The sequence below is a fragment of the Gadus chalcogrammus genome, chromosome 7 (assembly GCF_026213295.1).
Source record: "Gadus chalcogrammus isolate NIFS_2021 chromosome 7, NIFS_Gcha_1.0, whole genome shotgun sequence".
Classification (NCBI taxonomy): domain Eukaryota; kingdom Metazoa; phylum Chordata; class Actinopteri; order Gadiformes; family Gadidae; genus Gadus; species Gadus chalcogrammus.
Genome location: NC_079418.1, coordinates 29836903 through 29863666, shown reverse-complemented (window position 1 = coordinate 29863666; position 26764 = coordinate 29836903). Strand labels below are relative to the sequence as shown.

The 26764-nt window shown below is 50.1% G+C and overlaps 2 protein-coding genes across 3 annotated transcripts; one reads left to right on the top strand and one right to left on the bottom strand.

Moving 5' to 3' along the window:
• The first annotated feature begins 596 nt into the window (after nt 1–596).
• On the top strand, nt 597–14836 carry kl (klotho). Of its 2 annotated transcripts, XM_056594988.1 has the most exons (13): nt 598–1645; nt 1994–2424; nt 2734–2813; nt 3117–3279; nt 3695–3800; nt 5378–5527; nt 6868–7103; nt 7849–8044; nt 9750–9928; nt 10399–10506; nt 11186–11291; nt 11862–11988; nt 13468–14836. In XM_056594988.1, exons 1-13 carry the CDS (start codon nt 917–919, stop codon nt 13800–13802), a joined length of 2946 nt encoding a protein of 981 aa, XP_056450963.1. In that variant the 5' UTR covers nt 598–916; the 3' UTR covers nt 13803–14836. The 2 variants fall into 2 exon arrangements, with proteins under 2 accessions (XP_056450964.1, XP_056450963.1); XM_056594989.1 differs by lacking the exon at nt 5378–5527 and having other exon boundaries at nt 597–1645.
• On the bottom strand, nt 14161–19508 carry rfc3 (replication factor C (activator 1) 3). Its single transcript, XM_056594990.1, has 9 exons — nt 19307–19508; nt 18985–19122; nt 18763–18830; nt 18382–18479; nt 17977–18158; nt 17413–17549; nt 15979–16077; nt 15729–15798; nt 14161–15340 (listed from the first exon to the last, which is right to left on the bottom strand). Exons 1-9 carry the CDS (start codon nt 19391–19393, stop codon nt 15149–15151), a joined length of 1071 nt encoding a protein of 356 aa, XP_056450965.1. The 5' UTR covers nt 19394–19508; the 3' UTR covers nt 14161–15148.
• Between the last annotated feature and the right edge of the window lie 7256 nt (nt 19509–26764).

Here is a 26764-nt window from a genome sequence, read left to right as displayed (position 1 = left end):
GGCTGGAGCCTCGATCTGCATCACGTCCCAGATATCAACAGAACACAACATCATGTTAGGATTTATTCCATTGTCAGGTTGAAGCACCAAGCCGTGTAAGAACCGAACGTTTCCCAGCAACCGAGCAGAAGCGAGCAGTTAGTCAAGCTGATCAGTGCGTCCCAGGCCAGTGTTTGCATAACTCGGAGCTTAGAATGATGCATGAGACATGTAGATGATATGACCGCATCTGGTTCTCCGCGTCCCGGAGATCGGTGTGGACCCTGACTGCCATAATGGGATCATTTCTATGTATGATGATGACGACGATGTTATAGGGAGCATGGGCCTATGATGTCCAAGCCACCTGCGTCATGTTTCCAAGCGGCCATGTTCCAGGTATTAGGATAAACGCCACACGAGATTCGTTTAAGGATCCGGCCGTGGGAGGAGGGTGTCGGGGAAAACTGCATGGAGTTGACTTTTAGCCGCGACTGCTGAGTCTGCGTAAAGTGTGTGGATGCGTGTGTGCGGGGGAGAGAGGAGGGATGGGTTTGGCAATTACACTTGTCAAAATATTATTCGAAGTCGATGTATAGTTGGAATGGCCACAATAAAATCCCAATTTCACTTTGATCTCGTGTGAGCCATGTCGTTCCTTCCAGACAGAAGGGTGATCGAGGGCCCCTTAGGGTTACGCAGTGCTGTCCGCAGAGCGCCGTGCGTCAAGGGCCTTGGGTAATCATTAATAGATTTGCTCTGGGCTCTGGAGAGGCCTGCCTGTGTGCATGGGGCCACAGGTGGACGGCGCGCAGTGGGGAGCGTTCAAGCATGGTTAAGTAAAGAGCGAAAAAAACATCGTCGCTCTTCAATGGCTACTTCATAGAGTGGATTTTAAATGTACAATAAACGGTAAAGGTAACAAAAGAAAGGCACCATGTGTGTCGTGTTCGGCCTCGTGACGTTGCTTCTCTTTACCTCCGAGTGGGACGACGCGCTGGCGAAGCCAAAAGACGGGCTGAGGACCTGGGGGAGATTCGCCAAGCTGCCCTACCCGGGGGACAAGGCTCTCCTCTATGACACCTTCCCGGGAGACTTCATGTGGGCCGTGGGAACCGCCGCCTACCAGGTCGAGGGCGCCTTTGACCGGGACGGCAAGGGGCTCTCTATATGGGACACTTTTACGCGCGGTGGGACCCGCATGATGACCGGGGACGTGGGCAGCGACAGCTACCACAACATCAACGCAGACGTCCGCGCCATCAAGCAGCTGGGGGTCAGCCACTACAGGTTCTCTCTCTCCTGGCCCCGGATCTTCCCCAACGGGACCCGGGGCAGCTACAACGCGGCGGGGGCCAACTATTACCGGACCCTGATCAGGAAGCTGAAGGAGGCGCGGGTGGAGCCGGTGGTCACCCTGTACCACTGGGACCTGCCGGACGCCCTGCAGCAGGCGTTCGGCGGCTGGGGCAGTCGCCGGATCGTGGAGCTTTTCAAAGATTACGCGGACTTTTGTTTCCTGACGTTTGGCGATGACGTCAAGTACTGGATCACCATTGATAACCCGTTCGTGGTGGCCTGGCACGGGTACGGGACCGGCGTGGTCGCACCCGGCATCAAGAATGACCCTGACCTCCCGTTCCGAGTGGGACACAATCTCATCAAGGTACAGACTCATTAAACTCTTAGTCTGTATGTCACTGCTTTTTTGCGAATTCGTTTTTCCTTTTAGCGATAATAATGTCAACCAATCTGTTAAAATGATTTAAAAAAAGATTGTATTGATTATGGTAAATATTAGTATTTATTCATTGAGTATAGTGAGTGATTATAAGGGTTATATATTCATGTTTCCGAGGCACTTGCTATAAATTGAATAGTTATTATCTCAGTCATAATGATGAGTTGTCTTTGAATTCGACCTACTCTATCCCTTTCTCCGTCCCTCCCTTCGTCCCTCCCTCCCTCCCCTCCCTCCCTCCCTCCCCCTCCTCCCCTCGGGTCCCGGTCCCAGGCCCACGCGGCCGCCTGGCACCTCTACCAGCGCTTCTACCGCTCGCGGCAGCGCGGCAAGCTGTCCATGGCGCTGGCCTCCCACTGGATCAAGCCCAGCCGCACGCGCCGCCAGAACCTCCACGAGTGCCAGTGCTCCCTGGACCACGTGCTGGGCTGGTTCGCCCGGCCGCTCTTCGTGGACGGGGACTACCCTCCCTGCATGAGAGACCGGCTGGGCCCCCGGCTGCCCGCCTTCACGCGCGAGGAGAGGGAGGAGGTGCGCGGCACGGCGGACTTCTTCGCGCTGTCGCACGGCGCCTCGCTCAGCTTCCACCTCATCAACGACAGCCTGAAGTTCGGCCAGAAGGAGGACCTGGACCTGAGGATGCTGCTGTACTGGGTGAACGCAGAGTACAACCGGCCCCCCATCCTGGTGGTCCAGAGCGGCTGGTATGGGGGGGGGGGGGGGGGGGGCTGGGTTTGCCCCTCTCTGGGGGGCAGTGAGGGGATGGTGGGTGGGCTTGGTATGCCCCCATTCTTGGGATGAAGAGGGAGCAGAGAGGGGCTTTGTTCTGGAACACATTGATGTTTGTTTTGGAGCTGGTGTCACGTGTGAGGAGATACTGGAGAGATCTGCTGCTGCTTCTGCTGCTGTTGTTTCGTTCTCAAGAGGCCCTGAGTAACAACCTTGAGTTTCCCCCCTCGATCCGCGCCCGCTCCTCAATGATCTCTGTCTCTCTCTGCCGGTTCCTCCCGCAGGTACGTCCTGGGCAACACCAACACAGAGGACCCCAAGCACATGTACTACCTCAAGAGGTTCATCGTAGAGACCCTGAAATGTAAGGCAGCTCCTGAATAGTGTTCTGTCATCGATTCTTAATGTTAAGATATATCCTTCCTGTAGGCCTGTATCTCCTCAATAGTCTATATCATCTAAATGTTTCCATATGTTATAATGTAGGCCTTCTATTTCTCCATAATACTTCATATCAGCTCAATGTTTGCATTTATCCGGAAGTAGGCCTGCTATATGTCCTCCGTTGTTTATTTCATCTAAATGTTTCTTCTCTCAAAATGTCTAACCATCATCACTCCATCTGTGTTGTTGTTGTTGTTGTTGTTGACTCTCTTTGGGCCAATAGCCATCAGCCTGGACCGGGTGAACGTGATTGGCTACACAGCATGGTCTCTGATGGACGGCTTCGAGTGGCACCGGGAGTACGGGATTCGTACCGGCCTGTACCACGTGGACTTCCAAACCTCGGGCATGAAGAGGGAGCCCAAGACCTCAGCCACCTTCTACAGGTGCCCCCCCTCCCCCCCAACCCCCCCAAACCCCATTAAACCTACCTGAAGGTTTCCATGAGCAAGACCTCAAGCTCCCTATCCGATCATGTTGTAATGCAGGTTCGTGTTCATAGAATTGTGAGGATTTGAATGCTGCCAATGAGGAAGAATTTTAAGGGAATTAAAAAAACATTCAAATTGAACATTTCTGTTCAATTTGAAAGATTAAAAAACTGAAATGCTGAACCGGATATTTTCTAATTCAAGCGCATGTGACTAAATACATGCTAAAAGTGACAATAACAAAGGCTTGTCATGTGCTCCAAATTTCATATCATTTAGTTCATGTAATCCAATATAATATAAAAATACACTTGGAGCTATCTATAACGTACTGTATCTTTATTGTTGTGTCTGTGGTTTGTCTCTGCAGGGCATTGATCCAGAAGAACGGCTTCCCAGAGCTGCCAGAGAACCGCCCAGCCCAGGGCTTCTTCCCCTGTGACTTCGCCTGGGGCGTCTCCGCTAACTCCATACAGGTGTGTGTGTGTGTGTGTGTGTGTGTGTGTGTGTGTGTGTGTGTGTGTGTGTGTGTGTGTGTGTGTGTGTGTGTGTGTGTGTGTGTGTGTGTGTGTGTGTGTGTGTGTGTGTGTGTGTGTGTGTGTGTGTGTGTGTCTCTCTGTTTGCCTGCCTGCCTGTCTCTCTGTTTGCCTGCCTGTTTGTCTGCGTGTGTCGCTAGGTCTCTGTCTGTCTGTGTGTGCGTGGGTGTCTGTCTGTGTGTGTCTCTGTGAGTGTGTGTATTTTCCTATAAAATGTGCAATACAGTGTGACCATTCTGCACAGCTCTACCAATAACATTATGGTATTATGAGGTACATGAAGTGTGCAGGTATTAAACATACTGTACAAAAAAGAGTGTACGAACACAGCACGATTAGTTGCTCATTACATTTCCAGGTTAAGAAAACATTAACCGAAGATCATTGAAGCGGCACAAGATATTTATCCATCACTCCAGAGAGGCGAGCTTATGATGCAAGTAAATTATTCAAGACCCCTGACTCTGTCCTAAAAATATCAATCAAATCAATAGTTCACGTCTGCATAAAATGAACAGACCTTTCCGTAACATTAAGGAATTCCAATCTGTCCGCTTCCAACTCGGCATCCTCCCATCATTTAGATAAAAGATCATTAAAACCCGGTTAGTGATTGTTGCTGTGGACGCTGTTATTGTTTTCATCCGCGCAGCCCTCATGTTAAAGTCCAGCTCAGACGGGAGCCATTAGGGAGACGCTGGTCCTAATCATAAACCAAACAAACGGAGCTGCTCTGTTTGCGGAGCCTGATAACACCGGACCCAGGATCACCCCTCTATAAGCGGGCCCCAGCTGGCCCCATGGTTTATGTTGTGCTGTGTGCACTGAGGAGGCTCGAACCATTAAAGACACAACAGCCACGGTGGGGAGGGAGTGACGGGGCAGCTCCACAGATCTGGGTTTGATTCCCTGCTTGGTTTTTCTGAAGTTCCCCTTTTTCGGTTGGCTCAGCTCAGGTGATAGAGCGGGTTGACTTGTAACCGAAAGGCTGCTATTTCGATCCCCGTCTCCCCCTATCCGAGTGTCGAGGGGACCCCGAGAGAGTCACACCTCCCCCTGACTGCTCTTGACGAGCTGTCTGTCGCCTTGAATGGTGGACTCTGCCGTCGGTGTGGTAATGTGTGCGGGAACCATTGCAAGTCACTTTGGATAAAAGCCTCGGTGAAGGATCTTCACTGAGGCTGTGGGCATCGTGCGGGGGTTGGTGTGTTCCACCGCGATGTGGATTGTTAGCGGTAGCATCTTGGGATGCTAGTTGAAATGCTATCAGGTGAACGCGTCGTCAGAGGTGGAAGGGTTAATCTGTTAACGAGTTCCATTCATAACGACCTCCTTCTCTATTGGCTGCTCCTTAATCGCAATTGGCCACGCCTTAACCTCTATTGGCCAGGCCTTAATCCCTATTGGCCTCTCCTTAATCTCTATTGGTCAGCAGTATGACGGACAGACACACACCCAGAGCTGCTGGGAGGGGCTGGTGGGATCTGGCGTGTGATTGGTTGTCTTTGCTCGTCCAGGTGGAGACCACGCCCACCCAGTTCGTGGACCCCAGTGTGTACCTGTGGAACCGCTCGAGTGACGGCGAGCTGAAGAGGCTGGTGGGCTTCAGCGCGCTGCCCCTCGACCGAGCCACGCACTGCGCTAACTACGCCACCGTTCGCCAGCAGGTCTGTCACTCTGCTCCCTCCAGGGGGAGTTCCTTAATCCCTCGACCAATCAGAAGGCGGAGACAGCCGTGGCAGTCAATGAGATGGAAAGACCTGCCGTTTTTCTATTTTGTTTTCTGAAGCATGAAGATCAGTAGTATATGATTTATAAGACTATCTCTATATCTATTTCACAAAGCACCAATCAGGACAGGGCACGATGGTAAATAAAAATGTGTTCTTATGAAAAAGTTAAAGACAATTTAAATTAAGAATAAGATCAGACAACTAGGTAAACAACTAACAAACATGGGGCCAGAAGTAGTTAAAGACAACCAGGAACCAAAAAATATGCACTTTGTTGTCACATTGTTTTTGATACAATCCAATGTACAACGCAAACCCAGATGGGCTACGGACCGCCCCTCACATCCCCCCCTCTCTACCTCCCTCCTCTCTCCTCCCTCCTCTCTCCTCTCTCCTCTCCCCTCTCCCCTCTCTCCTCCCTCCTCTCCTCTCCCTCCTCCCTCCTCTCTCCTCTCCCCTCTCTCCTCTCTCCTCCCTCCTCCCTCCTCTCCCCTCTCCCCTCTCTACCTCCCTCCTCCCTCCTCGCTCCTCCCTCCTCTCTCCTCTCTCCTCTCTACCTCCCTCCTCTCTCCTCCATCCTCCCTCCTCCCTCCTCTCCCCTCTCTCCTCCCTCCTCTCTCCTCTCTCCTCTTTACCTCCCTCCTCTCTCCTCCATCCTCCCTCCTCCCTCCTCTCCCCTCTCTTCTCCCTCCTCCCTCCTCTCCTCCCTCCTCTCTCCTCCCTCCTCTCTCCTCTCCCCTCTCCCCTCCCTCCTCCCTCCTCTCCTCTCCCTCCCTCCTCCCTCCTCTCTCCTCTCCCCTCTCTCCTCTCCCCTCTCCCCTCCCTCCTCCCTCCTCCCTCCTCTCTCCTCCCTCCTCTCTCCTCCCTCCTCCCTCCTCCCTCCTCTCTCCTCTCTACCTCCCTCCTCTCTCCTCCCTCCTCTCTCCTCCCTCCTCCCTCCTCTCTCCTCCCTCCTCCCTCCTCTCTCCTCTCTCCTCCTCCTCCCTCCTCTCTCCTCTCTACCTCTCCCCTCTCTCCTCCCCCTCCCTCCTCCCTCCTCCCTCCTCTCTCCTCTCTCCTCTCTCCTCTCTCCTCTCCCCTCCCTCCTCCCTCCTCCCTCCTCTCTCCTCTCTGCCTCTCTACCTCCCTCCTCTCCCCTCTCTACCTCCCTCCTCTCCCCTCTCCCCTCTCTCCTCCCTCCTCCCTCCTCCCTCCTCCCTCCTCTCCCCTCTCCCCTCTCTACCTCTCCCCTCCCTCCTCTCCCCTCTCCCCTCCCTCCTCCCTCCTCCCTCCAGGTGAACGAGATCCGGCAGGTGGGCGTCAGCCACTTCCACTTCTCCCTGAACTGGTCGGCGCTGGTCCCCTCGGGCGACGTGAGCCGGCCCAACGCCTCGCTGCTGCGCTACTACAGCTGCTTCAGCCAGCAGCTGCTGCGGGCCAACGTCACGCCCGTCATCACCCTGTGGCACCACACCAGTGACACGGCCAGCCTGCCCGCACCCCTCCACACCACCAACAAGTGGCTCAACAGGTGAGGAGGGGGGGGGGGAGGGGGAGAGGGGGAGAGAGGGGAGGGAGGGAGAGAGAGAGGGAGACACGGCCAGCCTGCCCGCACCCCTCCACACCAACAACAAGTGGCTCAACTGGTGGGGGAGGGGGAGAGGGGGGGAGAGAGAGGGGAGGAGAGGGATGGGAGGGGGAGAGAGGGAGGGGGAGAGAGGGAGGGGAGGGGGAGACTCACCCAGCCTGCCCAACCCCTCCCACCCCCCCCCCCACACCTCCAACAAGTGGCTCAACAGGTGAGGGAGGGAGATGAAGGGGGGGAGAGAGAGGGATGGGAGGGGGAGAGAGGGAGGGGAGGGAGGGGGGGAGAGAGGGAGGGGAGGGGGAGACACACCCAGCCTACTCACCCCCTCCCCCCCCCCCACACCTCCAACAAGTGGCTCAACAGGTGAGGGGAGAGGGAGGGATGGAGGGGGAAGGGAGAGGGGGGAAAGAGGGAGGGAGGGAGGGAGGGGGAGACACACCCAGCCTGCCCAGCCCCCTTAACACCTACAAGTGTCTCAACAGGTGAGGGAGGGGGAGAGGGGGGAGGGGGGGGGATGGAGAGAGCGAGAGGGGGACTTAAAAGAAAAAAAAGAAGAAAAGTTCCCCGCAAGCCGAAAACGACAAAGCAGCCCCTCAGTGGCCTGTCTGCAGCCCGAGGGGTTAAGGGTCCAGGGGTCGAGGGTTAAAGCATGTAGGGGGTTAAAGGTCGTCTCCTTCCTCTCCCCCAGGGAGGCGCCCGACCTGTTTGAGGCGTACGCCCGGCTCTGCTACCGAGAGCTGGGCGAGCACGTGAAGCTGTGGATCACGCTGAACGAGCCCAACGACGAGACGGTGGGCTACCAGGAGGGCCACCAGATGCTGCGAGCCCACGCCCTGGCCTGGCACGCCTACCACCGCCACTTCAGGCACACGCAGGGTGGCCAGGTGGGTCAGGGCCCGCCGCTAGACCCCTGCTAGACCCGGTTGCTTTGGTGGATGGTTTTATTAGTGGTGACGAATGACATGTGACAGCTTTATGCAGCTATTTGAGTGATGATTACAAATGAGGCTCTTTTTTTTTTTTTTTTTTTTTTAATATCCCACCACCACCCCTCTTCGGAGGACAACTTTATTTTTATTCAACAAAATTTGATTTACAAAAGTAAGAAATAGGAGAGAATAATAATAATGATAATAATGAAAAAGAAGATAAAAAGGAGATTGAAGTGGCTCCGAACCCATATACCCAAGTGCGCAAGACACACACACACACAAAAAAAGTAAAATAACAGACACAAAGAAAGAAAAACACAGAAACAAGCTTTAACATACATACAGACAGACAGACAGACACAGGGGCGCACAGGCAGACAGAGACAAATGGTGGAGAAATGTGGAGTGGTAGATGTGGTCTGAAAGGAGGAGTATGGTGCTATGTGTGTAGGGTAGGTATATGCAAGTGTGTAGCTATAAGGTGTTGTTTGGGGAAAGGGAACGTGTGTGTGGGGGGGGAACTAGAGAGAGTTAGGAGGGGAAGAGGGGGGGTGAGGGGGGGGGGCTTCGAATGTACATGGCTTACCTTAACTGTTGAATTTGTAGAAATGTTATGAGGGGATTCCAGATTTCTTTAAAGGCGGAGATATTGTTCTTTTTTTATGCAGCAGTTTCTTCTGTCAGGATGAATTCTGTGATTAAGTTGGTCCAATGGTTAAAGTGGCAAGATGATTTAGATTTCCAGTTTTGAAAGACTATTTTCTTGGTGATAGCTAGAGAGACAAGGACTGGGGTTATGTATTTTAAGGGGAAGGGGGAATCTGAGGTGTCTCCTAAAAGACAGAGTGCTGGAGACAGTGGGACTCTGCAGTCCAGGACCGAAGATAGTGTGTTAGTTACTGTGGTCCAGAGAGAGTGAACAGGTTGACAGAGCCAAGTTGCATGGAAATAGGTGTCAATGCTCCCCGAAGCGCACTGTGAGCAAGTGTCTGTGTCAGATAATCCCATTTTAAACATTTTACTCTGAGTGATGTGTGTTCTGTGGATAGTTTTACATTGTATGAGTTGTAAGTTAGTGTTGGTGGTCATAGTGAAGACATTTCTGCAGATTTGGGTCCAGAAATCGGGGTCGGGAGACAGAGTTAAGTCGCCCTCCCATTTGTTTTTCGGAAGCGTTATTGTGGTTAGATGAGGCGATGATTCTGTAGAGTTTTGATATAAGTTTTTTGGGGTTGTTGGGTATGTCCAGTAACTGTTCGCTGGTTTTGGAAGGTTGTAGGGTGTTGGTTAATTTTAATTTGCATTTGATTAGGGCTTTAAACTGTTGGTAGTGGAGAAATTGGTCTGTCCCAATCCCAAATTTTTGGATTATTATTATTAAGTGAGGCTATTTCTGAATGCAATCTTACCTTAATGATGATTAGATTGATTGATTTAAACTATAAATGACTCCTAATAAATGTTTTCAGGATATTGAGTCCACCCTCACACACACTGACTCGCTCGCTCAACATTTTGCATGCATTAGCACAGCAGATTAACTTTGTGTGTGTGTTCATGCATGCATGTGTGTGTGTTATTGTGTGTGTGCATGTGTGCACTTCTGCGCTTGTGTGTTTGCGCTTGTGCATCGTGTGTGTGTGCGCGTGTGCGTCAGGTGTCCCTGGCCCTGCAGATGGACTGGGTGGAGCCGGCCTTCTCGTTCCGGCGGGAGGACGTTGAGCCGGCCAAGCGGGTGCTGGACTTCCGCGTGGGCTGGTTCGCCGAGCCCATCTTCGGGAAGGGGGACTACCCTGTCGGGATGAGGACCTGGCTGCGGCAGCTCAACTCCCTGGAGTAACACGTCTCACCGTCGTCTCAACCCGTGTTTTAATGTCTCTACACTGCAGTCGACTTATTAGCGGGAACGTTTCGGAAGCCGAAACGTTCCCGCAGCCGAAACGTTCCCACTAATAAGTCGACTGCAGTGTGTTAAAACTGCTGACTGCTTATTCCAATTAATCACTCTACCGATACACCCTAGAGAGCTGGGGTTTGAATGTGGGGGTCGCTCCAATTCAACTTGTTTCAACTTCAAAATTACTCTTAGTGGGGTAGCCATTGCTACAAACCCTAACCCTAGGATATAAATTGTTATTTCTTGTGGGCTTCCATTAAGCGAGTCCTTTTACAAGACCTAACCTCAATTTAGTTATCATCAGAAGTTAAAAGGTGTTCAAAGTATGAGCATTTACTTTGCTCTCAGGAAGCACCAGCTGTTACAGCTTGGGTATGACGTGTCCTGTTGTTGCCCTTTTTGTCACCAGTCTTCCGGTGTTCAACGAAGAGGACCGTCAGCTGGTCAAGGGCACGTTTGACTTCTTCGCCATCAGCCACTTCAGCACGGACCTGGTCACCCACGCCAAGGAAGACTCGTAGGAGAACGCACACGCTCTCTATTCATGCTACCGTTCCCCCACCAAACACACTAAACTAAGGCATCCTTTGCCGGGAATGGTAGATGGTGCTAGAACATCACAAAATGGTAGATGTGTTAGTGGTGTTACAAGCAGTAGTTGACATTTGTCTGCTTGTAACGACACCAACGCATCTACCATCTTTTTTTTACCAATTTTTTTTTTTTTGCTCGAGGGCTTTAAACTCTTAACTTTTTACTTCTTCTCCACTCCTCTTCCCTTCTCCTCTCTGCTCCTGCGCTCCTCTCTTCTCTTCTCCTATCCTCTCCCCTCCTTACCTCTCCTCCTCGTCTTCTCTCCTCTACTCTCCTCTCTTCCCCTATCCCCTCTTTCCTCTCCTCCTCTCTCCTCTCTCTCCCCTCCCCTCTCTCTCCTCTCCTCCCCTCCCCTCTCCCCTCTCTCCTCTCCTCCCCTCTCTCCTCTCCCCTCACCTCACCTCACCTCCCCTCCCCTCCCCTCCCCTCCCCTCCCCTCCCCTCCCCTCCCTCTCTCCTCCCCTCCCCTCCCCTCCCCTCTCTTCTCTCCTCCCTCCTCCACCCCTCTCTCCCCTCCCCTCTCCCCTCTCTCCTCCTCCCCTCCCCTCCCCACTCTCCTCTCCCCTCACCTCCCCTCCCCTCCCCCCTCCTCTCCTATGCAGGTACACCTACATCCCCATGCTGGAGGTCCAGTACATGATAGACACCACCTGGATCATGTCCCCCAGACCTGTGGTCCCCTGGGGGCTGAGGAAGGCCCTCAACTGGGTGAGAGGACCAGTGCACACACACACACACACACACACACACACACACACACACACACACACACACACACACACACACACACACACACACACACACACACACACACACACACACACACACACACACACACACTTACAGACCATAAATACATGAACACACACACACAAATACACTTGCATACCATAAATACACAAACACTTACACACAGACAAATACACACACACACACGTGCACACACACTTGCTTACACAGAAATACACACATACTTACACACACACAAATACACACACACAAATGCACAGATACACTCACACGTTCTCAAGTACGTCCACAAGGTTACTTATCTGCTCTTGGATCACAAATTCCACAAACACTATTTGAAGAATTAGTAGTATTGGATAAAATGATTTTTTTAGGGGGTCATGTTTGTGAAGTGGGTTAACTTCACGCGACAAGGGGTGACTTTTTGCAATTCTAACTACTCGTTTGTATTCTGTAGTCACATGACCGTCCGTGGTGATCACATGACTACCCTGCCCATCTGGTCACATGACTCCTCTTCCTCTCCAGGTGAAGGAGCACTACAGCGACGTGCCCATCTACGTGATGGCCAACGGGGTCCAGGAAGACCCCGCCCGCTTCAAGGACAGCCTGCGCGTCTACTACCTGTACAACTACATCAACGAGGCCCTGAAAGGTGAGGCTCCGCCCACACGTCGCCGTGGCAACCCCCGCGCCCAGCCCAGAAGGCACTGCTCAACATAGGATGCTAAATGATGTAGAGATGTAATGCCGGATATGTTTCGACTTATTAGGAATTCGTGGTTACCAACCGGAAAATGATCTAAAATGTTCATTTGTTTTTCATGGTATGAAATATTGAATGAATGCGTTCTATTCCGTACAATTCAATATTCAACCGGATTTCCACCTGAGCGTTTTCTGCCCATCAACCGTCTATTTCCGTGCTCCAGTGGGTCAGAAGTGTCATGTTTTAGCCTGTTTCCTAGAGCCGTCTACTCTGTGTCCTGTACGGATTAATCATTAGACAGGAGGTTCAGCTCAGCGACCCCAGAACAGGCTGTCAGCTGACCGACAAAGCCGCGCATTAAAACACATGGACCTGTTCAAGCTTGAGTTTTCTGGTCCACCATGCCTGGCGTTTACATGTGGCTGTCGTTCACCGCGGGGAAACGTGTGACGGGTTTCTAACATAGACCTCTTCTGGGTAATGTGATCCCACGCCTTTCCCTCCCACTGTTCACTTTGACCTGGTGACACTGTTGTGGTTGTTGCTGTTTATGTGCAGAAACACGGTCACAGTTCACAGAGAAAGTTTGTTGTCATGTTTTCATGACCCCCTTTCTACAGATTTACATTTACATTTTGGGCATTTTTAGGGACGCTTTTATCCAAAGCGACGTACAATAAGTATAGATATACAGATGGATACATAATTTATTAATCCCGAGGGAAATTCAAATATATTTGTCAGAAGAAAGAAAAACAGCAATATATTGCTGTCGGTACAGTAAAGATGTTCATAGAAACAGGTGCCAAGCACTAACAATTGCTAGGTTACAGGTATGTATTGAACATATTATAATTCAATACAATCCCTCAATAGAAATGTGTTCATGAACTGACTCCCTGAAACGCTATTTGAGTTCCTTTCGTGTTTGACATGGTTGTAATGTTTGGCCTTGAAGAGAATGTAGACAGCTGGTTATGATCATGCTTCCACACGTTATGTAGTGTGAAGTATTTATGAGCGGAAGTGAATCAAAACGTGCAAAATATTACCAGCAGCAGCCACACGACAAGGTTGCTTCTCTGGTGCAACTGAGAGGCCTTTTCCACTTGGAAGAGAATGGAAAACACTCGACCTAAGACACAGCACCATCTCTGGTCAAACTGAAGTACTGCAAGCACAAACTGATTGGTAGAATCTGTCACTTAATATTTAGAACCAATCAACAACCGCAAATTGACCACTTGTTGTTTTCTGAGGTTCCTGGGGCTTAATTTTAGTGGCGGTTTAGTTACTATTACGTGCTGTAATGTGAGCGCATCAAATAATGTTCCGTCACTGTCTATAGACAAAAAGGTTATGTAACCTCATCCATCTCCTTCCGTTTGTTTATTTCCCGCGCCTCTCCGGTTGTGTCGCGTCCAGCCTCCACGCTGGACGGGGTGAACCTGAAGGGGTACTTCGCCTACGCGCTGAGCGACATGCGGGACCCGGGCTTCGGACTGTACGGCCAGGTCCACGACGAGGTTATCGTCAAGGCGTCGCTCTCCAACTACCGCAACATCATCGAGCACAACGGCTTCCCCGTGGCGGGGTTGCCCGCCCAGCAGTGCCCCCGGGACCCGTTGCCCTGCCTGGACTGCCAGCTGCTGACCCGGAGGCCTCTGCTGGGGTTTCTCACGCTGCTGGGCTCCGGGTTCCTCATCACGCTGGGACTCATTATTTATTACGCGGCGAAGAGACGCACCGAGTGTTACTGACGGCGCTGGGCTGTAGTTAAACGCTTTGGTTTTGTTTTAAGGTCTGGGTTCGGCTGTTGTGTGAGGATGTGTGTCTGATCGCTACTGTGGGTGTGTGGATGACTGGCTGCTGAGGTTAACTTTGGTTTTAGACGATTAAATGTAAATGAAAAGACTAGATATTCATAACAGCATTTATATTGGAGTTCATTAGCTTGGATACGGTGTGAACTATGTCATAGGGAGGAGGTTAGGTTAAATATGCCACCAGGTGTGCGCGACGCGTGATTAGCCATTAAAGCTGTTTAAAAATCTGCCGTTACCTCTGGTTCAGTTACATCACAAGTGCGCGTGTCCACCTAGATGTAGGACGGGCCGTAGCAAATGTTGCTTATCTCTCCATCGTACATCTAGGTGGACACGCCCACTTGTGATGTCACTAAACCACAGGGAAAAGGTCTGTAATGTCTAATCACACTCACCTGGTGGCATAATATCACGTTTAACGTATGGCTAACCTACTGGTATAACGGCACTCAGAAAACAAGAGAAGGTCAAGATTACACTTTTATTTTACACGTTCTGTTGTGTAGCAAAGTCACCTTATAAAGGAAACCATTGATCCTCCAATATGTATTGAAGAATCCGACAAGTTGATGTTTTGGTAGCCCATATGTATTTAACCCTTACAATTTCCCCTATCTATATAGCTTACTGTAATGGAACAAAGACTACTTATATATGTACATTAATAATTTTGACTATTTGACATTGTGTATAGAATGCGTTTTTCTATTCTTTGTGTTTGAGTGCACCTCTGCAAAATAGTATTGCCTTCTACAAAACTCTGCCAACCATGCACTTATTAAATGTAAACTCAATAATTTACCTTGAGGAAATTAATATCTCATAATGCACCATAATGGTACTGTACAATCACTTCTCCTACCACTAATGGGATTTCCATAAAAAAATATGAACCAATTATAAAGTTAGAGGGAACTCATCATGCCCCTATCATTAAATGTCATGCCTGCATAATAAATCAATTTAATGTACAAATAACGTAACATTTATTTCAGTGAAATATTATCAGCCACGATACCAAGACCGCGACTTATCCACCCTCCAAGTGCTGCACAGAGACGTCATCCCTCCTCCTCATCATCATCATCCACCTCCTCAGTTTGTCAAAGGCTCCCCCTTCCGAGTTCTCCCTGGTCCTCCCCCCCTTCGAGATCTCCCTGGTCCTCTCCCCTCTCTTCTCTCCCCCCTCCTCTCCTCTCTACTCCTTCCTCCCCCTCTCTCCTGTCCTCTCTCTCCCCCCCCCCCGTCCCTCTAGAACATGAGTCCCCCCCCCAGTTCCTCTAGAACATGAGCCCGTCCAGGCCGTCCTCCATGAACTTCTTGTAGATGGCCATGAACTTGGCGGTGAAGGCCTCCAGGTGGTAGATGGCCTTGTTGCCCAGCTGCAGCCGGTGCTCGTAGTAGGCCGCGATGTGGGTCACCTCCGTCTTCAGCTGCCCGTCGCAGTTGCTCAGCAGCTCGGCCACCAGGCCCTGAAACGCCCCCGGACCGGAGGTTAGTGCCCGCTTAGAGGTGGGGGACACGGGGGAGAGTCCACAGGGACCATGGCCTGACCATGGCCTGAGGTCAGTGGGGTAGAGGACCGCTAAAGTCAAGAGGTGTGAACAGAACCCCCGTGAACTGTTCTCTTGCAGTATTTGCCTAGAAAAAGTGTGTGTGTGTGTGTGTAAACTTAAAACCATGCCAAGGTAAGATTCTTGCATAACATAACCTGATTGGTGCTTTGACTAGATTACAGTGATCAGAAGCAGCTTTAACCAATAACATCACAATGCCCTAAATAGATTAATGATTTCCAATTCCGTCTGCATGTGAACGCGCTCAGTGGGGATAACGGCAGCAGGAGGGGGTTCACTGTACCTTCATAATGATCTCAGGAGGGATGCAGTGAGTCAGGAGCTCATAGAGTCTGGCTCGTACTTCCATTAACCTGAAGAACAGAAAAGGAAACGGTAAAAAACATTGGCTTGGTCACGAATGTCAATGGAAGAAATATAAACAGAAACTGGTTCATTCATAATTGTATTCAATTCAGGTTAATCGCATAAAAAAGAAATGGGAACAAAGTTGTTCCAGCTAGGATGATTCCCTCATGGTTGTCTCTGCTTACCTGGCAGGGCTCTGCTGGCTGACGATGGCATTGGCCGTCTCCCTCAGATACACCTCCCAGTCCGTCTCTGGCACCGCCTGGTCCACCGAGAAGGGATACCTGGAGGACAGGAAGAGAGCATACCGATCAGGAAGAGACCAGACCAATCAGGAAGTGAACAGACCGATCAGGAAGTGAACAGACCGATCAGGAAGTGAACAGTCCGATCAGGAAGTGAACAGACCGATCAGGAAGTGAACAGACCGATCAGGAAGAGAGCATACCGATCAGGAAGAGACCAGACCAATCAGGAAGTGAACAGACCGATCAGGAAGAGACCAGACCAATCAGGAAGTGAACAGTCCGATCAGGAAGTGAACAGACCGATCAGGAAGTGAACAGACCGATCAGGAAGTGAACAGACCGATCAGGTAGAGAGCATACCGATCAGGAAGAGACCAGACCGATCAGGAAGAGACCAGACCGATCAGGAAGTGAACAGACCGATCAGGAAGTGAACAGACCGATCAGGAAGAGAGCATACCGATCAGGAAGAGACCAGACCGATCAGGAAGAGACCATACCGATCAGGAAGTGAACAGTCCGATTAGGAAGTGAACAGACCGATCAGGAAGAGAGCAGACTGATCAGGAAGTGAACAGACCGATCAGGAAGTGAACAGACCGATCAGGAAGTGAACAGACCGATCAGGAAGACAGCATACCGATCAGGAAGTGACCATACCGATCAGGAAGAGACCATACCGATCAGGAAGTGAACAGACCGATCAGGAAGTGAACAGACCGATCAGGAAGTGAATCCTCCGATCAGGAAGAGACCAGACCGATCAGGAAGTGAACAGACCGATCAGGAAGTGAACAGACCGATCAGGAAGTGAACAGACCGTTCAGGAAGTGAACAGACCAATCAGCCATTGACCCCGTCTTCAAAGTAAGACATCTTCATGCATTACAACACGTTAAAAGTAACTACACTTCGGTCAAAGGGAGCTCCATTCTGTGTCGGGGCTTTAATCAGTATGAACTCCACAGTAACACGCCCGAACACCTTCTGAATGAAACTCATCCGATCGGGTCTTCATTTGGAAAATAAAGAATATCAATGAGCAGCCTGTTTCATGGCGTCAGGCTAGCAGTGCAGCGATGCAGAGATACTGTCATCACATCCACAGACTCACGCCTCCAGCATCCTTTCACATGTTAATAAAATAATAACTCATTTATACAGGGACACACAGCACAACAAAATGATTCAGGGACAAAATAGTGGTCCAAGGATAGCAGAGGATGGCCTCCATTAACTAGAGACAATAGACAGGTGAACAGGTACGTTTTCATTGGTTTTTAGAAGTTGGTCTTAGCCGGGGGAGACATGGCGGCTTTGGGTCCTCAGAATATATATATGAACGAGAGAGAGAGAGAGAGAGAGACTTACTGTTGCACTCTGCAGGCCTCGCACATCAGCAGCGCCTTGCGGAGGTTGCGTCCCGAGCGCTCGCTGATCTGCCGGGCGAGCTCCGAGGGCAGGGACAGGCCCTCCTTCTTACACACGGTCGACAGGACGCTGCACACCTGCACCAGCACACAATGTGATGGGGCACAACCACAGGGGAGAGGACAAAACGTATGAAAGGGACAGAGGGTGAATTGTGATCACAGGTGACTGTCAGTGGATAGCATTAATTAATGCTAGGTGACCATTGCTATTGGACTAAATGTCCTTAGATTATCCTTATACAACATAATAAAGTGTTCTCTTTTATCCGTTGTTATTAAGAGCTTCACTAGAGGTACGTCATAAAATAATGTAACATTTATTATAATTTTGTCAATATTGCTAATATGATTTTTTTTTTTTTTTTAATTTTGACCATGGGAGTCCAGCAGTTACAGTGCATGTAAAGGAAGCCTCTGTAACATGCACTGTAACTGCCCCACTAAAAGCCTTAAAGGGGCTTCAGGGTGAACATCAGTCGGGTGTGCAGCCTGGAGGCGTTACCTCCTCGGTGCTGGGCAGCGGCACTCGCACGCCCAGGCACCGGCTCCTGATTGGCCCGATCACCTTGGAGGTGGAGTTACAGCACAGGATGAGGCGGCAGGTGCCCATGTACTTCTCCATGGTGCGACGCAATGCATGCTGGGCGTCCTTGGTGAGGCGATCCACCTCGGTCAGCAGCACCACTGAGAGGGGGAACCAGAGACCTGGGGTTAAGGTCATACTACTACTACTACTGATATATCTAATGCACAGACCGGTTAGACATACTTAACTGCGCCACAATTATAAAACGGAATAAAACAAAACTTTTAATCAGTAAATAACTCATTGTCTTTGTTTTTGTACATTCTAGGCCCTGTTCCGGTGTGCCCTGGCCTCTAAAGGCTTGAGACGTTAGCTTCTGACCTTTGAACTCCCTCTGTGTGCTGGACTGGATCTGCTGGGACTGGGCCACCGTCTTGATCAGCTCCTGGATCACCACGCGGTCCTGGTTACCGGCATCACTAAGGCAGCACAGAACAGGGCTCGTACATCACAGTGCATCATGGGATTCAGTGTTTGCGATACTCATGGCCATATTGGGGACATATTGAGGACTCGGATCCTTGATCAACCTAAATACACTGTAACCTTGGCTAACGTAACCATTATAAATCAAAACTAACATTCAGTGCTTCCATAATGGAGGTGGTCATTGCGGTACAAGCCCTACAAGTCAACAACACTGACTCATGTAGGAAGCTCAAAGCAATGCTGTGTGTCTTATAGAAGATAACATGTGTGTACCTCGGGTTGACCTCCAAGTGGTAGTTACTGGCTATCGTGTTGATTTCTATTTTCTTCTTCGAGGGCGCCTGTAGACAAGAAATGCAAAGGCAGATGAGTCAAAGAAGGCCACTATCTTCGATCCAAAGTGATCATAAACCAGAGTACAGCATCCGTACCATATCTGACATATCTGGTACATAACATAACACCGTAATAAACTGAGTTGGTCGCTTCTCTTACAACGATGGTCTGGTGCTCGATACGCAGCTTCTCCACCCCGGCTCCGTACAGCTCCTTCAGGAGACACATTATGCGGGTCTTCTTTCCTGCGCCCGACGGTCCGTACACCAGGAGATGGGGGAAATCTCCACATTGCACCTGTACAAACATGGGCAAACTGAATCAAACGACCTATATACACAACGCATATCTAGCGAAGTCTTATGCCGAAAGTTACATTTTATATGCGTTTAAAGACACTTGCTGAATCGATCCATCTGGTCAATGTGGGCAGTGTTTAGCCTAGCAAACTAGCCTGTTTCCCGCAGTTTGTTGGACTCACCAGGTTCTTCAGCTGCACTGCTTGTTCTTTATGGTAGTCGAGTTTCCCCAGGGAGGCCGGGCGGTATTTGTCCACCCAAAGACTCATTTCTGTTTTAAACGTGAAGTAAGATTTGTTTACTTCTGAGTAGTCCTCTGTTGTTGTTCTGTCATAAACTCCCGCGAAGTTTTTCTAGCGCGGGTTGCTGTTTCCGGCTTCCGGTAGAGCTACAGGAGGCTGCGATGGTCAAAAAGAATACTTTCGCGGAATTTTTTTAATGGATTTTCATGTTGAAGGGATGTCAAGTAACGTGGAAGATTAATTAAACTGTTAAACGTATGTAAACTGTGTAATTGCTGGTATTATAACTAATAGCAAATTATTTCCACTTGATTTCAAATTAAGTGGGCATCAGCCAGACTCACATAGCCCTCTCCTCTCCCCTCCTCCTCTACTCTCCTCTTTCTCCTTCTCTCCTCTCTCCCCTTCTCTCCTCCCCCCTCCTCTCCTCTCTCCGCCTCTCTCCCCTTCTCTCCTCTCCCCTCTCTTCTCCTCTCTCCCCCCTCCTCTCCTCTCTACTCCTTTCTCCCCCTCTCTCCTCCCCTCTCTCCCCTCTCTCCCCTTCTCTCCTCTCTCCCCCCTCCTCTCCTCTCTACTCCTTTCTCCCCCTCTCTCCTCCCCTCTCTCCCCTTCTCTCCTCTCTCCTTTCCCCTCCTCTCCTCTCTCCTCCCAGATTGATGCATTCCAGCTCAGCCTGACAGACACACGCTTGAAGGTAGAAGCTCCACATCCCATAATTGGCTTTTTCTCTGTTGCCAACTGTGATTTCATTCAGGCTCCAGGGCTGGTTGATGATGTGGAAGAATTCCTTTTATTTAATTTATTCATTTTGACATGGTAATGCCGGACATAAAATCGGTCTCAAACGGTTGATCATAATTTCCAACGCTGATAGCCAAGGTTTAAAGTAGGAAAATAATCCATTAATAACCCACGTAAGGCTTCAGGTATTTTGAATGATATTTACAGTTAGAAATCTGCAGATCATTGTGGCTACATGAAGGAGATACAGCACAGTGAAGAACATGGAATAACTATGGAAATAGACAAAATGGGGCATATTACAAATATATAGGACTTCTTTATGGTATTTGTACTATGTCTTCATATACATATAGTTAATTAAACTGCAATAACGAATGTTTGCTAGTAAATATTAAATGATCTTGTAAAACATACTTGTAAAATCAAATCCAAAACAGTGTTAACTTGTTTCTGATATACATCTTTGCAAAGCAAAGTCTCATTCCCCTGGGCCTGAGTTGGTTTTCAAAGTGAGGATCTGTTATTCATAGTGCTACACACTGGATAGATGCCATGATTAGTAAGACTAGGAATACTAATAACCAGTGACACACATCCTGATATACCCATTCATCCATGGATCCTGATTGATGCAAGATTTCTAAACACCAACCAAGCTTAAAGTGTTATTGTGATCTTCATGTGGCTTCTCCTCACTTTGCCTGTAATTCCTCCTTTCTTGTGTTCTCCTTGGTAATGCTCACTTGCTCCTTCAACGTTTAACGTGGTTGCCTATAGTTTAGCATCGGAGGAATGCCAGATATACAGAGAGCAGCGTGTTGCGGCAGGCAAGCAGGGCTTGTGTTGAAATATACTGTAGCCCTAACCCTTGCCCTTGTGGTGAATTAATATGGCTTGCTCATCGCGGTGGCTCCGTCTAAGCTTAAAGACTAGAGAGGAATCTATGAGTTGGCAGGTAGTGTCAAGATACAACACAGGATCGCACATATTATTGTACTTATTCACAGCCGTGATTCAGAATTTATCAAGCCGTATATGGGCGCAGATTTACTAAAGAGGTACGGCTATTTATACAAACTATCATATGAGGATGTATGTAAACGTCTGTAGATTTGATAAACATCGGTTACATAAATGATTAAAAAGTATCTGTACTGTAAGTATTGTAGGAGCAAAGCAGCGGAAATGTAAAAGCAGAAATGTACGAATGAGTTTTGGCCCAAAGAAGTCCTGGACTTGACCTAAGCTGCAGTCCCCTTTGAGGTCCTCAGAGGCCAACAGGTCCAAACATGCAGAGCCCGTCTGAAGGCTCAGGCTGCTGTGAGAGGAGCAACCCTGACCAGAGGTGTTGAAACACACTCAGAGACAGGGGGCCGGCCTGAACACTGGACGCTTCGGGATGGGTTCGGGAGGCAAGCCCCGCACAGGACGCTTCTGAGAACCTCTCTGTTGTTCGGGGCAGAGGTGGGAAAGGGTGGGTAAGGGAGGGAGAGAGAGGGAGGGAGGGAGGGAGGGAGAGGGAGGGAGGGAGGGAGGGAGGGAGAGGGAGGGAGGGAGGGAGAGGGAGAGGGAGGGAGGGAGGGAGAGAGACAGAGATCTAAACGGGTTAAGAAGTTCTTTAGAGCATTACCTCATCTGCCGTTGAGGAATGCGCACGTCGTGGCAAACGTCTCTCGCCGTGAGGCAGACTGGTGTGGGGCACCTATGAACCAGTGGAAGAGAGGAGGAACCAGTGGAATAGAGGAGGAACGAAGTGGTAGAGGAGGAACCAGTGGAGGAGAGGAGGAACGAGTGGAAGGAGAGGAGGAACGAGGAGGTAGAGGAGGAACCAGTGGAGGAGAGGAGGAACGAGTGGAAGGAGAGGAGGAATGAGGAGGTAGAGGAGGAACCAGTGGAGCAGAGGAGGAACCAGTGGAAGGAGAGGAGGAACGAGGAGGTAGAGGAGAAGTGGAACTCAGTCTCAAGGTCTTTGTTTAACCGTCCCGTGTACGTCTCTGGGGGGTTCAGGCACTCTGCAATGATCCTCTTCATTTTGTTTTCTGGGGGTATTTCATTGTTTTTCGTATGCCTTTCTTGCCTATCGTCATTGCCTCAAACACACACAATCAGGGACAGATCGACACTCCAACACACACACACAGACCGACACACTCCAACACACAGACACACTCCGCACGCACGCACGCACGCACGCACGCACGCACGCACGCACGCACGCACGCACGCACGCACGCACGCACGCACGCACACACACACACACACACACACAGCACCTGTCTGCTGCTCTGCCTCCGGGTGTGTTGAGGTAATGTAGGCGGGTAAAACATTCCTGTGACCTTGTTTTTATCCCTCCTCCTCCTCCTCTCAGCTTCAAGTGTAGAGTTGGATTGACTTGAAAGGCTTCCTTTCTTGTTCTTCTGCTGCTGTCCTTGTCACACAACGAGCCCAGACGCAGCTGCACCACCACCACCACCACCGCCAGCACCACCACCACCACCACCACCACCACCACCACCACCAGCCAGCACTCTGTGAATGTAAGGGACTGTCATCTCCTCTACCTCCACACACAGCTCATGCGTCAGGAACCTCTGGTATGTCTGATGCTTGCCTCGCACTGATGACTTAGCGAATTCATGAAGTCTTTGGTCCCTGAATGGATTGTTTGCCAAACGGTAGAGCCTAGGTCAAGGTTCTGTCAGTAGTTCCTGGTTGATGGTTCTTATTGGCAACCATGTTTGTTGTTTGTTTATTGTTGGGGTTGGTTGTAACGCAAAGGTCGAAGTGATTGTTCATCTTTGTGCAATGTTAAACATAGATTAATGTACACAAGGTACATGCGCCTTCAATCAACATGGAACAAAAAACGATGTCACTAAAGGAAATACTATCTGAGAACCTATCACCTTTGTCTATGAGCAACATCCACTTCTCCAGAAAAGCGATAGACAATGAAGGTGTTTTGGTTCCCTGGACGAACCGGGCCATGTCTAGACAACTCAACATTGCTGTGATTCAGTCATATTTATTTTGTCTGACAAAACATTTCCCAGATGTTTCTTTAATCAAAACATTTTTGGGAGTTTTGTCTCATTGTTTTATTTAACATGGATTGCCAAGCTCCACGTGATATGTCAGAAGCTGTTGAACTATATTGTTATTATTGGCAATGCAATTATGTTGCCGAGGTTTGCTTTGTCCGGGTGGGACCTTTGGTATTGCTAAAGCCCAGGTTCAAATAAAGATACTTGTTCTCTTCTAGCATTTGAAAAAAGCAAAAAAGCAAACTCTATTCATGAAAATGGGGATCTGAAATTGAATAATAAAAGCTTAAGAGTTGAGTTTAACATAATTAAGGCCCAATCCCATTTCTACCCCTTACCCCTTACCCCTTACCCTTACCCCTTCAAAACAAGGGGAAGGGGTAAGGGGTAGAAATGGGAATGGGCCTTTGTCTCCTGTTCTGGGCAGTACAGCATGTTGAGAGAGGATGATAAAGGCTGCGTCATCAGGCCTGGTGCGCCTGCTGCAGTAACGATCTCCTCATCATCACACACAGACACGCCCAGACGGGACCTCCAGCGGGGGTGATGGTCAGCCATGCCTTCTTTAAACGTGTGACCCTGGGTCATCTGAATGTCTACGTGAATAATCCATTCTTACCTCCCTCTCTTTCCTTCCTCGTTTCGATCTAGAGACTTCTGTAGAAGCAAGACGTGAGGACCAAACGACTACTTCGGTATTCCCCAAGGCGCCACTTAAAAAAATACCCCAAATGTAAGCGTCTAATTATTTCTCCTGCCACCCGAAGCCCAAAATAAGAACAACACATCGACGACCGCCGTCCGTGATGGACGAGGGTCCGGTCGGGGTTCTCCCGTCCCAGCCGTCCCCTGGGGGGCTCCCACCCCCTGGTCCCCTGCACGGTTTCCCGCCCCCTCCGACCCCCCTGGAGATCCAGGCCTCCAGAGCCCACGCCAGGGCCCGAACCCTGGCGTGGGACGTCCCGGCGGGACCTGCCGCTGAACCCCCTCAATGGGCTCATTGTGGGGGCCCTCTTGGGGCTCTGTCGTGGTCCAGGAACGGCTGCGCTGGGGCGGGGCCGGCGGACCGCTCCCCTCACTCCTGGGGGAGGAGTGAGGGGGTATGCGGCTCCCATGGGACCATGAAGCCCAGAGAGAACAGAGACATGCTGAGCCCGGAGCGCGGCCCCGGGGCCCGCCCCGCCTCAGGACCGGAGCCGGAGAATGTGGAGGATCGGGGGCCCGTCCGGACCTCCAACGCATCATCCCCGCTCCGAGGCCCAGGGGCCCAGCCGCAGGGGCCCCCAACCGCTACGACGACACCACCGCCGGGGTCCAGGAGCCAATCACGCGCGGGCTCCTCCGGCGGGGATCACCTGAGGGTGGTCAAGCACAAGCCCAGCTTCATCGTGTTCAGCGACTTTGACGCCGACGGCGCCCGGCGCCCGGGCCGCGTCGTCCGACGGGCGGAGTCGGACGCCGGAGGCTCGTCGGCGTCGGCGTCGGCGTCAGCGTCGGCGTCGTCGTCGGCCACCACCGAAGAAGAGGATTGTCATGACGACCAGGAAAAGGCGGAGGAGGCGGATTTGATCCCTGAGCTGTCGCAGTACGAGGGATTCCCGGTCAGCCGTTGCCGTAGGAACCTGGCCACGAGCAGGAAGTGCTTGAGGAGGAGGCGGGACGTCCCGGTGATCAGCTCGGTCGATCCGGTGGCGGCGGTGTCCGCGGACAGTGAGGAGGAGGAGGAGGAAGAGGAGGGAGCTAAGAACAACAATGAACTGGTGAGGAGGAAAATGCACTGTTTATACCTATTACAAGTTTATCGCTTGAACAAGATTGAAAGACATTGTAAATATGTGCAGATTATTTAGCGACTTTCCATTAGAAACTGACCAAAGCTGAAGTTTGTAAGGTAAAGTCGCTAAATCTGCAAATATTAACATTGGTGGCTGTGATAGGTCCGATTTAAGTGTGACATCACAAATGTGGGTCTCCTCGCCGGTTCAGCTTTTAGTGAAGTAAAGAGAAGCCCTCTGTAAGCTTATGAATGCAAAAAGGAAGGCTCTGGTATGAGGTTCTGCACAGAAAGCTACTCTGTATGGGCTAAATACTCCCCATACACCCATTCATACAACACACTCGTTTCATGCAGCAGGGAGTCAGTAAATGAACACTGCAGGTTTCTGCTACGCTTCACTGTAGTGCAATGGTGGCCGTTCTGCCACTAGAGGGCAATATTGTCCAATTATGTATTTTTTATGACTATTACTTTAAAACAATGTGTCTATTTATGAATTATATTAATTTGTATCCATGAATGTTAAATTGTACAAACTACGCTTGGTAGCTAAGGCGCAGCCAATGCTATTTGTATCAGATATGTCTAGCACAAAATTTCTCAATATAATACACGACACGAGAAGTTAAATAAAACAAAAAAATGGTGGTTCACAAGATGGAAGAAGATAACAGTATTAGACAGAAAAAGGGCCTCAAGCAGAAAATTCTGCCAAAATGTTTTCCCCCCAACTGGCCCCGCGTGCTGGCCTCGCATCTCCAGCTCCCAGCATGCATTGTGCCAGCGGGTGTCCATCTGTGCGAGCGCGCTCCTGAGCCGGTCCAACACCTGTCGGTGAGGCCCCTGGCTCCTGGCTCGCGGGGTTGTTTTCCTCCTGCACCCCGCGCTCTCGGCCCGGAATAAAAGGATTAGTTCTCTTTCTGTAGGGCTGGTTCTCAGCGGTCTGAGCGAGGAGCTTTCAGAGTCACTTATTGACCGGCCGGAGCTCATTTGAATACCTGTTCGCTCTTGAGAGGCCCCACGTTTTGGTTCTGCATTCCTGGCCCCGGCGGAGTCTGGTTTTAACGAAGAGTGTAGCGCCTTAATAATAGTCATACTTAGGATACAAAGTTCATAATCAAAATATTAATTTTAGAATAGGCTACACAGAGAAAGCATTGTTTTTTAATGATGCCATGGGGGGGCTTTTTGCTAAATATGTTGAAGGGATAGAAGTAGGATTAAGTGACAAACGAAGACCAGAGGGATAGTTGAGAGTTTACGTCTGTTGGATTTATCTTTTCTTATCTCTTTTTTCTCATCTGTCCACAACCTTCGTCTCGCTAATCCATCATCAGCCGTCTGATCCCAGTATGGCGGCTAACTGAATCCCAGCGCTGGGATTCTCAGTGATTCCCATAGAGATCAGCGTCTAATGAAACACTCTGGAATCTAATACACAAAATGGTACATTAAGCTCTCCCTAGTCTCCGAGCACTTCCAGGACTGAGAGAGATGCTTTAACTTTTAATAAACTTTTGGAGCGCATTTAGAAGCGTGTGTGCATGTGAGCGTGCGCGTGCCTGTATGTGAGCGTGCGCGTGTGCGCATGCGTGTGTGCGTGCGCGCGTGTGCGTCTGCATGTGCATGTTTACGCATGTGCATCTGTTTGTGGGGGTCTGTGTATGATATACTGTACGTACTATAAACGATACATAAACATACACATACAGCACATACAGTTTGTGTGTGTGACAAAGTATTGACATTAACAGTTGTGTGTGGATGCGTGTGTGTGTGTGTGTGTGTGTGTGTGTGTGTGTGTGTGTGTGTGTGTGTGTGTGTGTGTGTGTG